Raw genomic sequence first — 16,407 nt, 5'->3', positions numbered from 1 at the left:
ACAATGTGAAATTCTTTGTGTAACTTAGCCAATTGGTAAATAGTTCTTTCTGCAGCAAGTGAAACCAATTACTATAACACCATGTTATTTGCTAGATTTAATCCTTGTATGCTCAGAATGATGATGGTCATTTTGAATATTATTACCCAGGTAAACAGGTGTTACATCTCAAAGTGTTTCAGTCTCAAACTCAACACACCATTATGGTTACTCACTGCCTCAAAATGATGACAGAACTCAACACAACAGCTAGCATACCAATGGTTGTTATGATGGTGGTTACCTTCCCTCCCTGTGTACATTCCACGTTTTACTAAGTTCAGTATTTTATCTTTCCCTCAAGGGAAAGTCTGCTGTATGGTTGGCACTCGTGTCGCCATTGCCTGGAAGGAGTGCTATGAGACTCACTGATGCTCATAAGAAAACTACAATCGTACTGACAAACTTAACGTCTCTAACTTAGCATTTGTGTTCCAGCAATATCTGTTTTCAAAGAAGACAACCGTCCTCAGTGGTACTTCACAAGGGAGTGGCCATGTCCTGACAACAGCTTGCGCTGAAAATGGACTACACCCAGGAAGCTGTGACATTGAACTTATGAAATGCAGCAAACACGCAAAGCAAGGCCCAACATGCAGCTGCACTCACATCTTGGAAAGAAACTCCATTAAAGAAAGCCCATGAGGTTATCACCACTACTATAAGAAAGTGCAAAACGTCTACTATCTAGTGGGAAAGATGCTGCTTAGACGCATCTTTGCCCCATGAGGTTTTGTAAGTGTCTGTTCTGTCACAATCTGCAGTTCTTCTCAAAATAAATCTGAAGCACTGGACATAGGTTAAGTTGCAGAACCACAGCTATGTATTCTATCCCATACAGACCTCAGACATTTCCAGTGTAGGGGATGTGGAAATAAACACCTCTCAGGTAAGCTGCTCTGAACCAGTGACAAAAATTCAACAAACCGTTAAGGACACAGAGTCAATGACATAGGGGTTGATTTGATAATTACCTAAAGGATAAACATCCCAAGTAAAAATATTATTGCCACAGGGCAAAGTTTAGGCTTTTACGTTCTTTGCTGTGCCTGCTAACTAAAGTCATGGTTACCTGGCGGGCCTTTAAATTTGCTGAACAGTCTGTTCAGCCCTGTGTAATTAGAGGAAAAATTGGCATTTATTAAGGTAGCATGGGATAGAAAAGTTGCGCTGCTTCTCTGGAGGTACAGCCATATGTGAGATAACGCTACATGTTCATACTTTGTGTTGGAAAGTATTGCTTCTTCCTAAGCTCCAAGTATTGCTATGTGCACCGTGGGAAGCTGTTTATGAATTATTACTACTGCTTGTGAACAAGTGACCAGCCTGCTGACAGAGTGGTGCACTACAACAGGTGGCTAGGTTACCTTGCACTCAAAAACGTAGTTATCAATAACAGTTAACATTTTAATTAAACAACTAAACAAGAACTAGAGCAAATGAATCAAATACCAAAGTCTGAACATTATGACACTAAATATTTAAAAAAACCAGCTTTCCCTGCTTACGCCACTTTCTTCTCAACGTACATGCATCTAAATGCAGCTACCCCATCTTTCTTTGTCACAATAAAAACAAGAATAAGAAAAACCTTAATTAGTCCTTTAGTGGGGAAATTGCATTGTTGTAACAGCACACGTGCAGTAAGCAGAAGCACACAGGTGATATCAAACAAGAACACACACAAATAATAAATAATCATCTCAATTACTCAACTGATTTAACAAACCTATAGGAATGATGATCAGGTCCATATGCATGCTAATTTACTGTAGGCTAATTCTATAGAACTATAAAAGCACAATATCTATGTCTTCAGTTATGATTTCCTTCGCTTTATACTTGGCATGCAGTACGTTTGTACAGAATAAGAATAAGGAAACCTTTATTAGAATATTTACAGTTAGCAAGTCACCATGTTTTCCTTTTATTGAAAAAAAAAAAACGTGCATGTATAAAAAAAAAAACCAAAAAAAACAAAACAAAAAATATAATAAAAGAATAATGCTTAGTAGAGATTACTGGTTTGGGTTATTGTCAGGAAAATTCCTCAAAGAACGACAGACACTCAGATGGGTGAGAAGACACGGTTATTTACCGCAATCACAGGAGTTCAAACACAACCAGAAGACAAGTTAAACAAAGGCCAGCCGACAATGTTAGAACTAAAGTCCAGTCTCAGGACACATCCTTGGTCAGGTCCACTGATGCAGGACTCCATAGTCAGGTTTCACGTTGACCAACCACAGCAGGAGGGCAATAAAGTCTTTTGATGTGTCTTACAACTGTATTCACTCCCAGGGGCACTAAAGATAACAGTGTCACTATCTTTAAAGACTAGCTGTGTCTCTCACAGATCTATCACAATATCATCAATACAATTTATCCATACATGTTTACTCATTATCCCAGTTAAATACAGGTTTTCTGAGCGCACCCTGAAGAAGGCGGGGACTATTTGCTCGGTCAGGATTTATCTAGTATTCTATTGGCTGGAGGACGTTTGGCAGACAGCTCATTCAGCAACCCAAGAGAGAAGAAAAAATATCCAAGAGCACAAGTTGTGAGAGAGCAGAGAATGTGTCTAAGTGTGAGGAAAAGAGACCAAGCCTGAGCACAGGAGATTTGAACCTTCAACACTAAACTTAATGAGGAGGAGTTTTGAAAGGAAGAGTGATATATTTGAGAGCAAGAACTGACTTTTGAGTGTGAGAGCAGAGCTTTGAGAGAGGGGAAAATGATATTTGAGCGTGAAAACAAGAAATCTTGTTTTCAAAATGAACAACGACGCTCTTGATTAAAGATAGGGAAATAACCCCATACTGGACCTTTGGATAAAGTCCCCATCAGAGCCAGATACTCAGGACCAGAGAAACTGTACCCAAGCATTTCTGAAGTGGACATACAGGAATTGTTCTCATTAAGAGACTTAAAAGCTATGACGAATGCAATCATTAAATTTAATAGCATAGCTCATGTATCGGTCTTTACAGAGTCAGTTGAGATATTTTGCATTTCTTCAGCATATCAGAATGACAGACTGGTTTGTATTTCTATATGTGTGTAATATTGTTCGTACCAGGGCAGTAACAGTGGGGAAGTTCTTGGCCATCTCTCTGAGAAGTGTCCCCGTCCTGATGTCCCACAGCTCCAGGGGTTTGTCTCTGAACACCACCACCAGATACTGCCTGAGAATGAAAAACACAACCTCACATATATAGCCTCAAAAGACACAATACATCATAGCAAAACCTCTTACGGTGGTGAAAACACAGAGTCTCTGATCCAGTTAATATTTCACTGGTAGAGTGATGGACTTTTATCAAGTCAGGAAATCATTTGTGTTCATATGCTACAATAATTATTTAAGGGTTTGACAACTGATTTTTACCTTCTTTCAAGAATGTAAATGCACCAAGGTTAGCAACTCTCTAGATATTGTTTTAAGTAAAAACTGCAAAATACAGTAAAATATTAGCAGGAAAAAACAAACATTTTTTGCACAACTGATCATATGTTTATACTGATGACATGTGATCATGGCAATAGTTCAGACTATTAGTTGGTCTGAACTTCCCAACTATTCAGTTAAAAATATGTAACCACGTAACAAGCCCATTAGGAAATATTTACCTATATCTTTCTGGTTGCTTAGAAACTAAAATGTAGCCTCCAGCCACAGAGAGAAGTAACAGTATTCAATAACGCAAAACACAACAGCACTGGCCAGTTCTTTGTCTAAAAGAGCATGAATCCATTTTTTTCTATCTTCAACCACTGAGACTTGGTTGAAAGCAAAAATAAAAGAAAACCAGCAAAAATGGTCCATATTCAGGCTAACATATTTGATAGGCTCTGCAGACCTTCTACTTCTCCAGCCTTCAGATAAGTGAAACACCCACCGCTAATAAGCTGGTATCTTTTCTGAGCCTATTCATGTTTAAACCCTTATTTACCGAATACAACTGGTGCTGTGTACTATTAGTACACTGAGACATGTGTGTGTGTGTGTGTCTTGGTTCTGCTACACGTACACTGCTGCTCAAAAGATTGGAATTACTTTCCCACTGGCTTTAATAGAAAACGGAAAACTTTTGAGCCGTAGTATATATGATGGCAACACAGTTTGCTGCACTTTGGTGTCTGGTTTAAAAAATAAGTATTTACAAAATATAAACAGCATATTATAATTTCTCCTCCCAAACTTTAACTTCTTTTATTTATTTTTTTCAAAAGTGTAAAAGGAGTAAAAGGAGCCTGAACGGTAAATACAGGATGGGCAGCTTTCTTGTTATAAATGCCAAATTCTCTCTCTACCATCTGAATGTTGCAGCTGAAATGGAGACTCATTAGACCAAGTAATGCTTTTCTAATCATCCATTGTCCATTTAGCCACACTTTCCTGATTTTAGCTTACAGGAGTGTGTTCTTCTGCTGCTGTAGCCCATCTGCTTCAAGCTTCAATGTGTTGTGTTTAGAGATGCTATTCTGCATACCTTGGTTGTAACTTGTGGTTATTTGAGTTACTGAGGTTCTGAAACACTCACCAACACCAAACTGGCACCGGTTCGTCTTTAGTGGAAAAGGGGCTTCAGACCAGCCGTCTGGCACAAACACATTTAAAGTTCCTTAACTCCCCTTTCTTCCCTATCCCAATATCCGGTTTGAACTTCAGCAAGTCATCTTGACCACATCTACATGCCTAAACGCTTTGAGTTGTTGGTGTTATAATAACAACAACTGATTAGATTTATATAGCACTTTTCAGCCAATGGCACTCAAACCGCTTTATGTTTTAGCCATTATTCATTCACTCCACATCCACACGTTGGTGGTTGTAAGCTACATATAGCCACATCTGTAGCTGGGGGCAGACTGACGGAAACGTGGCAGCCAAATCACGCTAACAGCCTCTCTGACCACCAACAAACATTCATACACATTCCTACACGACCCATGATGACACTGGAGGGGAAATTTCTTGTCCAAAGACACGACAGATTGATTGGGATTAAGCAGGATTTCAATGACCTGCTCTACCACTTGAGCCACTGCCAACCCAGTGTCAGTAATTAAACATATGTACCTAATAAAATGACCATTGTGTGTATTAAACACATCTTGATAACAAACAATTTTGCCATTTCAGTTTTTCCTTTGTAATGCATTTTAAGAATTCATTTTAAAATGTGAATAAAAAAGTTCTTCCATTTAATTAAAAAAATATAATTTATGCAAAACACTTGAGGTATATTTTTCACCTCATTTTAGTCCATGGCATTAGTACAGTAATACGTCCTTTATCAGGTTTTAATTCAAACTTTAATTTGTATGGATGTACAACTGTCAGTACCAGATATGACTGGTCACAGAGGACTATAGTACAATCTACTAAGACTGAGGAAGAGGATGTTTATCCTTGATTTGGAAGTTTTAAGTATAATAGAAACTGCCTTTTGTGTGGAAATTTCACAAAGTCTGGGACAAAATTATAACCAATCTTGCCATTTAAAGCATTAATTGGCCACCCACATTAAGCAGCTTGGATTTAATATGGAATTTTAATGGCTGTGGTTTATATAATTGTTGGCATAAATAACATGAAAGACATTAAATGTGAGCAAACTATTCCAAGGTGGTAACTCCAGTTAATATGCAGAATCAACATAATATCTTTAATATATGCAGAAAGCCTGAAACAACACATTTATAAAAAGATGGTACAATATGCTGTCAGACATAAGAGACTAAACAACAATGCTACCTTAAGACATTATTTCTAATTTCAACTCTCAAAAAGTCTGTGGCAATTATAAATGGATGCTCTTTTATTTTTAAAAGGCTTTGGAGCAAATCAATAAATACATAACATCATTAAAGATTTAAAACTCTTCTGTAAATTTCCAATTTTATCTACTTATTATGTATAATTTTCCAATGTGAATCAGATATCTGGAGACATGAGGTCACAGGGAGCGTCACAGATGATGAAGAGGCCTGTGCTGGTTGTTCATGCTGTGTAAAGTGAAATCTAACTGTAAAGTCTGTGGAGCCAACGTAGAAGCATCTGTTGTTTCTGTTGGTTGATATTTTGCTTTCCAGGGGGTGGAAAAAGTTGGCAACTTACTTGAGGTGAGACACTTTAATCATCTCAATGGGTGGCTCATCATTTCCTCGCTCACCTCTGAATGCAAAGCATCTGCCTAAAAAAACACATCAAACAGACAGAAGGAGACACAGAGTGTGAAAGAAAAGATGTGCTGATGGAAGATAGAAAACGTCATGTTTCCTCATGGCTGTAAAAATCACAGATTCATCTCACTTCTTTAAGTGTCAGCTTATCTTGTTTTATTGTCTGCCAGATCCAGGAGAAAAACAAAAACACCACAACAACTTCTCACCACCTGCTGCAAAACCTTCTTTTCTCTGGCAACTTTCCACCCTTTAGAGAGAGAATTATGCAAAGTATCAAAGCAGCCCTTTCAAGAAAATAAGAATGCCCTTCAGGTGTCTGCTATCACATTAGCCCAGGGAAGTGCAGATCAGATTTAGGAAAGGACAGTTGGGAAAGTGACCTGTTTAAAAAGTCTTAGAGGCGCCTGTGGTGGTTTAGATTGGCAGTGACCTGCAAAGTTGTGCTGATGACGGTGGCTGGAGCGCACTGGGTGGGGGCATATGGAAGAAAGAAAACTGTAGAGACCTGCGGTGCACTTGAGGCTAATGAAGTGCTGTTCGTAATTTTTCCCTCTGGTTTCCTCACTTTACACAGTGGGAGTGGTCACATGTCCTGATTACAGAGCATCAATTAAAGCACCTCTACTTCAGAAAAACATCCTACAGGCTCTAATCACATCTTCAATGTGCAGCTACAAAAACAGCCCATGTTACTTCAAGTATTGTACGGCAATAAAGAGGGTACAACTTCTTCTCTCAAACAAGGCTACAACTTCATAATGTTCATTAGATGCGGATGTTTATTAGATATAAGGCTCTATATCTCGATCTACTGACACCTCTCATAATTCTGCATGTATTAATAATATACAAATATCTATAGATTCTGCATAGTGGGCTCTTGCAAACTGCCTCTTCTTTCTTATTGCGCCTCAGGGGAAAAAAAGTTCTTTTGCAAATAAAGAATATGTTATCAGAGGCAAAGCTGTAATTTCGGTTAAAGCCAAGAATAATCACCATTCTGTAAATGAAGTTAGGAAGATGATTTTCCATCCTACAGCCTTAAATCTTATTAGAAACTAATATAGCTGTAAAGGGCATGAGGTGCCTTCCTTAGTGGATTAGTCTTATGGTTCAAGCACAAAACATTTCAGGACTTTTGTATTGTTTATTTTGGAAACTTGTTAATGCAGAAATATGTTCTCCTGAATCAATAATATGAACGCAAGAATCACAAATATTACCATCTAATATATTACTAAAGGGAACACATTTGCCTTTCAGTCAGCAGGAAACATTAGGTAGAAGGTAATAGGTAGAAATAGGTAGGTAAATGTATATTCATATGTAGAAACTTACTTTATCTGTAAAAATCTGTACTATTAAAAACATAAGATCATAAAAACTAGGTTTCATTTCTACATGTGCTTTAGTTGAGTCATTTCAATAACAGATCTTTTGATTTGCACAGCCTGCAAGTTTACACCAGCAGCCGCTACCTCCTTAACAGATCTCAGTCACTTTAACTCATTCGAACAAAGGAAGAATAGAAATATCTTTAAATACATTAGATTATTTTAGATTAGATAACAACATTTAAAAAAAATATTATCTACAGCAGATCAGCCCAGCGGATAAAAGTATTTGTTAGAAAAAGAAGAACATCTGACAGAAGTTGTAACAAAAGCCTTCTAAAACGTCTAATAAAAATCTGATGCACAACAAAACATTCACTAAAGAAAAAAGGTAAAGCTAACACGCCGATGAACAGTGTGTGATGTTGTAACTAAAGCTTATGCTACGGATTGTTTGTTTATATGACACTCGTGCTTAAGATGCACTGACTCAGCACTGCTTTATTCAAATGAAGCCAAAACACACTACAGCAAACAATTGCAATGCCTTTTTAAAATTGTTAAGCCAAAAACACAGTAAAACTGGATTCGTAAATAATGAAAGATGAAATATTGTTGATATGAAACACCGTAGAAACCTTTAACTAGAAGCTCATTATTTAACCCTCAGATTACTCTAAAATCCAGCAGATATATATTTAAACCTCCAGCACGGGGTAAAAACATACTTTGCTCTCTGCAGCGCTTCTGTAATCACGCAGAAACTCATGATAGGGTCTGATTTTCCAAGCTAGGCCTCCCTTTAGTGTTACCCAAATACTGCTTGGTTGCTATTGTAACTTGGAGAGTGTGTAAGTCTTCCATCGAGAGGAACAACAAGAGTCTCTTTGAGAATGGCATAGACAAAGACAAAAAACGGAAAGTGAAAAAGACCCATGTGTCCATTGTTGTAACAAAGAAACTTCAAGAACAATGTAAAAGTTAAAGTTGGTACTCCCGAGAGCAGAGTGTGTTGTGGTTTGATGTGATTATGGGGCCCAAAACCAGAACTGACACCAAGTTAAAGAGCTCTGCTGTAAATGTGGGTCAAAAAAGTCATTTTTGAGGGTTAAAATCAGGACAAGAATATCACAATGATTAGATTTAAGTTAGGGGATAATGATAGACATTAGGTGTCATGAATATGATTAAGGTGAGTGTCCTCACAAAGCTGGGAGAAAATTACATGTGAGCATGCGTGTGTGTGTGTGTTTACTTCTCACCAGTAGGCAGGTCGACGTGCTGCAGTTCATTCCGCACCAGACCCATGTTATTGGGAGCAGAAGTGGCAAAGGACAGGAAACTGGTGAGACTTATCCACTCAATGCCCCTGTGGAAGAACCCCCCACAAACAAATGAAGAGTTTTTAATTAAAAAAAATAGTTTTAATATACAGAAGAAATGCACCCTTCAAAAATTTTTATAGTTAACTAGAGGGAGGTCAAAACTGCACCACAAAGCAAGCTAGGAAGTGTGAGATATGAATTTTTTTGGGAAGCTGGTTCAGCTGAGGGAGCACACAACCATGGTTAGTAAACAGCCACATGATTAATTAGCCGATTTTCCCACTAAATGCAAATGAGATGCTAAACAGCCCAGATTCCTTTTGCATGGCCGTACAGGGGCAAGGGCAGCCTGGCTCATTATTATGAAGCACTTCTGCACTTTATACCTCTGAAAGCCGGCAGCCTTATACATTAGTTTTAAACAGCAGACACAGAAGAAAAATCCTTTGAAGGTGCTTTCAAGTGCAAGCTCTAATCTGATTTGATGTACATGTCTAGTTGAGTGGATTTCTGTCACTCTAAATATTTTCTCTTTTCTTTGTTTTTAAATTTCTGCTTGATGTGCTGTATTTTACATAATACTATTTTACACCAAAACAAATGTTCAACAAAAAGTGAATTACTGTATTTTGCAAAGTATAAGATCCTTTAAACATTAAATATAACAGTGTATGTAGAATGAACAACAAGGTAAAGTATTAAGTACATATGCAAGTGATGAGATGGTCATCCGACACCAGTAGTCAGGCAGCAAAAGCCACAGCAGCATTATTCACTTAAATCCACCATCCAGTGGAAATAAAAACTTTTGTGATGTTAAAAATTGAGATGACAAGGATTTCAATTTTTTCAACCTTTAATGTGACCTACAATCTACACAAGATTTTCCTATAAAATGATCATTTGGTCAGAGGTGTGTTAGGGAGCAAATTTGTCCTGACAGTCGGCTCTAAAACGGATCATGGCTGACAATTGGAAGTATTGAACAGTTTCTATATTTACGACAAACTATCTCCACTTGTGGAGAAAGCCGAAAACTGAATTGTGACTCTGTGGATTGTGACGAGGAACAGAATGTATTAGATCAGAGAGCGAGCTGACTGGGGAGCAAGGAAGGATATAAAGTCCGTGCTCACGCTGTCGCCAGTCTGTTGCTTTTTTTCAGTTCTGGATTTTTCTGTTAACAATAGTTGAAAGACCACCATCATTACTTCATCATGTATGTCCTCTGCCATGCTGGGTGTTGTGTTTTCTGGTTGTTGCCATCATCCTTCTTCTTCTTTTTTCCGGTTGTTGCTATGTTTCTTCTTCTTCGCTTTTGTTAGATCACGTTTGATCACGACAGATTTCCGGCTCAAAGGACAGTGATTCTGGATCAGTTGCAGGACAGCATCGTTATGTGTGTGTTGTTCTGTGCTCAGATTATCAGAGCACACCACACAGTACGATCAAAACTGTTAAATGCCTGATTTTTAATCTTCATGTGTGGGTTTCTAAATGATAAAAAATCTCTTCAGATTTAGAAAATTATTCCCGATTATCTAAGATTGTCAACTTCTGTGAGATTACAAACGGAGTGATGGTGATTGAGGGATTCTCCAGCTCAAAATAGTGGAAAGTTTCTCAATTACTTGTTGTTCAGAAAGAGTGAAGGGGTGAGCTGGTTCATGTGGCGTGAAAGTAACCATCAGTGCTACCCAAAGCGCATTGTGGGCATGTGTCTGCAAATACTTCTTTAAACATTTTCCTTAGCGTGTTGCAAGACTTTTGCATATTTACTGTATGAGCTGTACATTTTTATTGTTGGTCATAGTCAAACATTATTACAGATTTTTATCCAGCCATTTGGCTGTTGGGAGGATTGTTAAAATGTCTGAGTTGGATGAGTTTATAAAGTTTAGAGATGCATTTTTCAGGCTTTGTCATTTCAGTTATCCTTCAATTAGTCTGGAAGGTAGCAATGGGTTAATAGTGATATTTATCTTTGATTTATTTATAGACTTTGATTGTTGGTAATGTAGAAATTGTTCTTCCCCAACAACAAACTCATGGATTAGAGTATAAAATGATGAAAGCTGGTTATTTTGAAATAAATGATGGAGGTGGGTGATTCCCTTGTGCTACCACGAGGAAAAGTGAAATGGGGCATTATGAAGTTGAAAATCTGGATTTGGCTAAATTAGTGTGTATTTAAAACGCGCTAAAGAGGATTTTGTCATTTTATTTACTTCCCACCAGGCTGTCAAGAGTTGAGTTGATTGTGATGTTTTTGTAGTAATTTGATTTCTTGATAGAAGTAGGTAAAAAGGGTTATTAGTCCAACTGTGTTTTGCACTAATTTGGTCCCAGTTCCATCCATCAGCTGTTCTGATTACCTTTTTAAATCCATTTTACTATATATTGAAATCAATTGTCTAAGCAGTACAGATGAAAAGCGGGTGCTTTACTCTGTCTAATGACTTCTGTTTCTGTAGTGTTGCCAGTGAGAACTTTGGGTTTTTGTTTTCCAGTAAAACTGTAATATCATTTAATTAATTTATTTCAACCAGTTGTCTGTTGGTGTTATTGGGAGGACTGAGAACAGATAGTTCATTTGTGGTAATATCTTCATTTTCACTATAGATATTCAGCTTCTGAGTGATAATGGGAGGTTTGTACCAGTAGATTATTAAAGCTGTAAAATAGCCCAGCCAAAGGGTGACCCCAAAAGGACTCTGCCCTGGCAATCTCACAGATTTGAAGCATTTTAAAAAGCAAGAGTAGATTAATATTAACAAGTCAGGATGTGCCACTCTGATAAGACTCCTACCAAGAAGCCTAAATGCTGTGATTTAATCAGAATCGCTTCAACAAACTATTGTTTTCAGGATGTACACACAGATGCAACCAGCCTATTGGTAACCAGTGCTTCTGTTCCAAAACTCATTAAAGTTTGAGTTTTGCATTTGTGGACACCAACTTCTCTCATTAAAATAGAGACCGGTTTGGCTTGAATGGATGGTGTTGGCCTCCAATCTGCCTCTTAACAACATTGATTCAATCTTGTGTTTAATTAATCCTGGTGAAAAAGTTTTCTGCTCATTAGAGAATACAAACTAATGAAGCAGCCTGCGCTTTGTTTGTGTTGTGGGGCATTCAGAAAGAACTGCAGCATTGTGGCCACTTCCTTTTTCAGTGTGGCCCATTCATCGTAAATAAAGATAAACGTTTGAAGACAAGATGTTATTATGATAACATATGCAAGTGTTTTCTTTTCTAATATATTTCTGTTGTTCTGTTATGTGATTATAGAAAATGTATTGTTTTTTTAATGGTAATTTTATTATTGATATTTTATATGCTTAAATAATGTGCATATACCACGGTTGACAGCTGCAAGGAATAAAGGAGGCACTTGTAAAAGTCTGTTACACAAACAAATGTCCAAGTATTGTTCATTTTCTTAACTGTGCAATTCACTGATTCCATTCTAAACAAAAAAAAAGAAAAAGCTGCATTAACCTGTGTAAGGTGACATAGTAACTTCAGACAGTGTTTTGCATATTTTATTTTAATGTTACAGCTGCCAAGCTACAAACTCCAGCCTCCTTTTTTCCACATTTGGAAGTTTAATTGCACACTTTTAATCACATCATCTTGTGACATAATCTTCTGAGGCACAACACCACAGCATCCTTGTTAGCACATATTATAATCAAGGCAAAAAATAAATGGCTGGATTCGCAGAAAAGATTTGTCAGTCAACCTAAAATGCCATTTACAAATTTAACACTTGACCCAAGTCACCAAGTCTGGACAGAAAACAGAAAATGATGTAATGTTATGGTATCTCTTGACTTATTATTTCTGTGACAACTGAAAATTTCTGTTTTCCTGTCACAATAGATACTGAACTCAAAATCTCTGTTGCAGGTCTACACCAAGGACAACAAGAGAAACAAATACTTGCCTAAAATGATTGCATGATTGAGGATAGGATGTTTATGCACAAGGCTGTGGTATTGAAATAGAAATACAATACATTTCCATAAAAAATACCTTCTTTCACTATTTAAGCCTGAATGACTCCTGACACTGTCATCTTGGAATATGCACGTGCCATCAGGGAAGAAAAAAATCCAGTGATGGAATAACCTGGTCATCCAGTACATTCAAGTAGTGAGGTAATTTTGCTAAACCTAGACCTAACTGCAGCAACCCAGATCATAGACTGCCCCCACAGGCATGATAGCTATATCACTTCATCTGCATCTCTTTTCCTTGATGCTGCCATCAATCTGGAACAGGGTAAATCTAAACTCATCATACCACATGACCTTCTTCCATTGCTCCAGAGACCAATGTTTATGCTCCCTAGCAAACTAAAGCCTTTGTCTCTGGTTAGCCTCACTGATTAGTGGTTTTCTTATGGCTACACAGCTGTTCAGTCCCACTCCCTTGACTTTATTTCGTATTGCTCATGTGGAAAGTCTCTTACTTTCATTATCAAACAAAGTCCTGAGTTCTGCTGTTTTTCTTCCATTTGACTTCACCAAACATTTAAATGATCGCTGATGACCATCATCCAGGATTTTTTCCGACCAGACCACATTTGGGAGACGATGGTTCCCCACTATTCTTCCAGTTTTTAATAATGCATTGGACAGTTCTTAATTCCTTTTTAGTAATTTCTGCAATCTCCTCAGATGTTTTCTCTACTTGATGCAAATGATTTGACCCTTCTTGAACAGGCTAACCTCTTTTCAACAACCACGGGATGCGTCTTTCCACATGGTTGTTTAAGCAATGAGAAGCTACTCATTGCATCGGTTAAGGTTAAATAACTAGTTACCAGCTGAAAGATAATCGCCCATACAGTAGTTATCCAATAGGAGGCTCATACCTATTTGCTTAGTTAAAGCCAGGTGGCAACTTATTTTTTGGCCAGGCAGAGCATTAAACAGCCTTGTCATCAGTATGATTTTCATATCGAAGAAACTGTATTAGTTTTGTTATATAAAATTTTTAAATGAAGGAAAAATACAAAGAAAGCCAGTAGTGCAAACTTTAAGCATCTCAAGATATCTGAGCTCACTTTATCAAGGTCTATAATCACTTAGTGAAGGTCAAGTGCTGCAAAGCTTTCAAGCTTTATTGGACTCCACTGGATAGCAGGAGACAATGTATGTCAGGCAAGACTACCTTTATAATAATGACTATACACAATGCAACAGTGATGTTTATGATTTCTACACCCCGTGCTTTGAATGTTTAATTTGCCTTTTTAATTTAGTTTAGAGATTAATGATAAGATAAATTATAGGACTACTGACTGTTACTCTTAGTTCGTCTCTCTTTGCTTTTGGCCACTTGAGCCAGGTCAAAATAACACAACCAATGGCCAAATAATCATTTATAGTTATTATTATTTATCATTTAAATACTATTATTACCAGAACATCTTGGCTTTTTGAAAAATTAAACTAAAACATATAGTGCATGATACACCATGATAATCTTAATATTCTGTATTCATACCATTCAAATCTAATAGTTTTGCATTCATTACTTTTGCTCTTGTTTTTAAGTGATAATTTCAAAGATCAGCTCAAAGAGTTATGATAAATCCATATATAACAAAATGGGCAATTATTTCTCCTTAACACATTATAGCTAACACATTACACTTACTATGTGATTGCATATTGTTTCCACAAACTCTAATGAGGCTGAAAACAATCAACAGAAAATCAATTCACCACAAGCTGACTGGCTGCTGGGATTTATCTGACATGCTGTCTACCAAGTTTATCGCCCAAAGAGCACAATGAGCACATTCACTTGTTGTGTGTGGATGTGGGTGGAGGGATGGGGGGACACTGAAGTGGAAAAGTTATCTAGTTGCACAATTATCTAGAGAGGAGAAAAAAAAAGTCTTACCGGACTTCACAAGAATGAACACTGAGTTCTTTGTGCAGAAGACCACTGGTCAGGTTGTAGACCAGTACAGATCCATTACTGGTGCCTGAAGAGAGGAGGCAGAAAGAGAGCAGCACACACAAAATATGAGTTTACAAAAAGATGAGAGGGCACAAGTCACACAGTTACTTCTCTAAGCAGCATCTAGCCTTCAGCAGGATCAGAGAGGCATCGTGTCAGTGTGACATTGCGGTGTGTTCGCTGTCACTGCTGAGTTGAGAACGTGTAGAGGCAGCACATCAAACTCGTGTCACTCAGCTCACAGTCTGAAAACACTGCAGTTTGATTTGTTGCTAAAACAGCACATAAACTCCACATATTCACAAATACCACCTGATTAAATTCTGAAAGTAACATTTGACACAATCAGAAACTTCGAGGAGCTTTAACAAAGTGATTCTTTACTTAAAAGTCAATCTAATTTTTTATGTTTCCTTTTGCAGAACATTTGCCAACCTATGAAAAGTTATAAATGAGCTATCATTAACAACCCCATAGGTCCTTTGTCTTTAAAGCAATAAGCTTCAAAGGGGGAAGAGGTGGCCATGACTCAGTTGGTGGATGTTTCATCTTAGAAATTGAAGGTCAGAAGTTCGATCCCCAGTGAACTCCACACTGAACTCTGAAGTCAACTCAACACATATACACATACATTAACACATGAATACATATATAAAAATAAAGTCAAAATTTGTATTTGTAAAATATATTCTTATTCTTAGATGCTAGTCTTATTTCTTGATGGCTACTCAGTAAAAACGAAAGGAGTCAGAAGTAATTGACAGGTAACTGAGCCGATGAAGTGGAATAATCATGAGATTGACATATTTTTGCTTAAGGCTATCATATCGTCACAATCTCAGCTCATCAGTCATATAGGAGTATTCTGTGTGTTCAGATTTAGGCAAACATCAAGGCAACCAAAGAGGGATATCTTTAACTGGCTGAGTCATTATCTCAACATGGTTAAGTTGAATTCCTCTGGCTGCAAACCAGACAGAACCCACACAACAAACAAGATGGCCTAGGCTACAGAAAACATCATATGGATATATACTGCATGTGGAGTGAAGATTTTATGCATTAAAAATTAATGGGGATGAAACAATGCCTCAAAATATTACACATAAAGTTTTGGTAAAACTCAGAATCTTATCTGAATAGAACTGTGACTTGGTATTTCATTGTAGTTCCTATTTTATTATTTGAAGTTAAACGTGTAAGTAAGTAACGAATAAGTGATGTTTACCATCCAAATGCTGTATTTGAAAAGACTTCAGACTGTATTTATAAACTCCTTCTGAGCACAAGAAATCCTTCTCCAGATGATAGAACTCTTATTACTGCAGCATGTGTAGTTTTGAAATGAATTTTCATACCAATCCATAAACCAATATGTTACTTGACCTGACAAATTTGGGCTATCCTTGGCTGAATCTAACAAAATAAATAAATAAATATGAAGAGGCAAAAGATAATGTATATTGTGAAGCAAAGGGTTTGAAAAGATTATTTTATCAACTCCAAATCTAGATGATATTTCCCTGAACAGACCT

The 16,407-nt window shown here is 37.2% G+C and overlaps 1 protein-coding gene across 1 annotated transcript in view; it reads right to left on the bottom strand.

Moving 5' to 3' along the window:
• The window catches only part of wdr11 (WD repeat domain 11), a 71,611-nt gene that overhangs the window by 23,410 nt on the left and 31,794 nt on the right, over positions 1–16,407 (bottom strand). The window contains exons 11-14 of the mRNA XM_042010327.1: positions 14,813–14,897; positions 8,831–8,937; positions 6,167–6,242; positions 3,119–3,227 (exon numbers count right to left, since the gene is read on the bottom strand). Of these exons, the coding sequence (XP_041866261.1) occupies positions 3,119–3,227; positions 6,167–6,242; positions 8,831–8,937; positions 14,813–14,897 (377 nt within the window). The remainder of the gene's footprint in view (positions 1–3,118; positions 3,228–6,166; positions 6,243–8,830; positions 8,938–14,812; positions 14,898–16,407) is intronic.

Source organism: Melanotaenia boesemani, chromosome 16 (assembly GCF_017639745.1).
Source record: "Melanotaenia boesemani isolate fMelBoe1 chromosome 16, fMelBoe1.pri, whole genome shotgun sequence".
NCBI lineage: Eukaryota > Metazoa > Chordata > Actinopteri > Atheriniformes > Melanotaeniidae > Melanotaenia > Melanotaenia boesemani.
The sequence above is the reverse complement of the archived record's forward strand: the minus strand, read 5'-3'. Positions and strand labels throughout refer to the sequence as shown.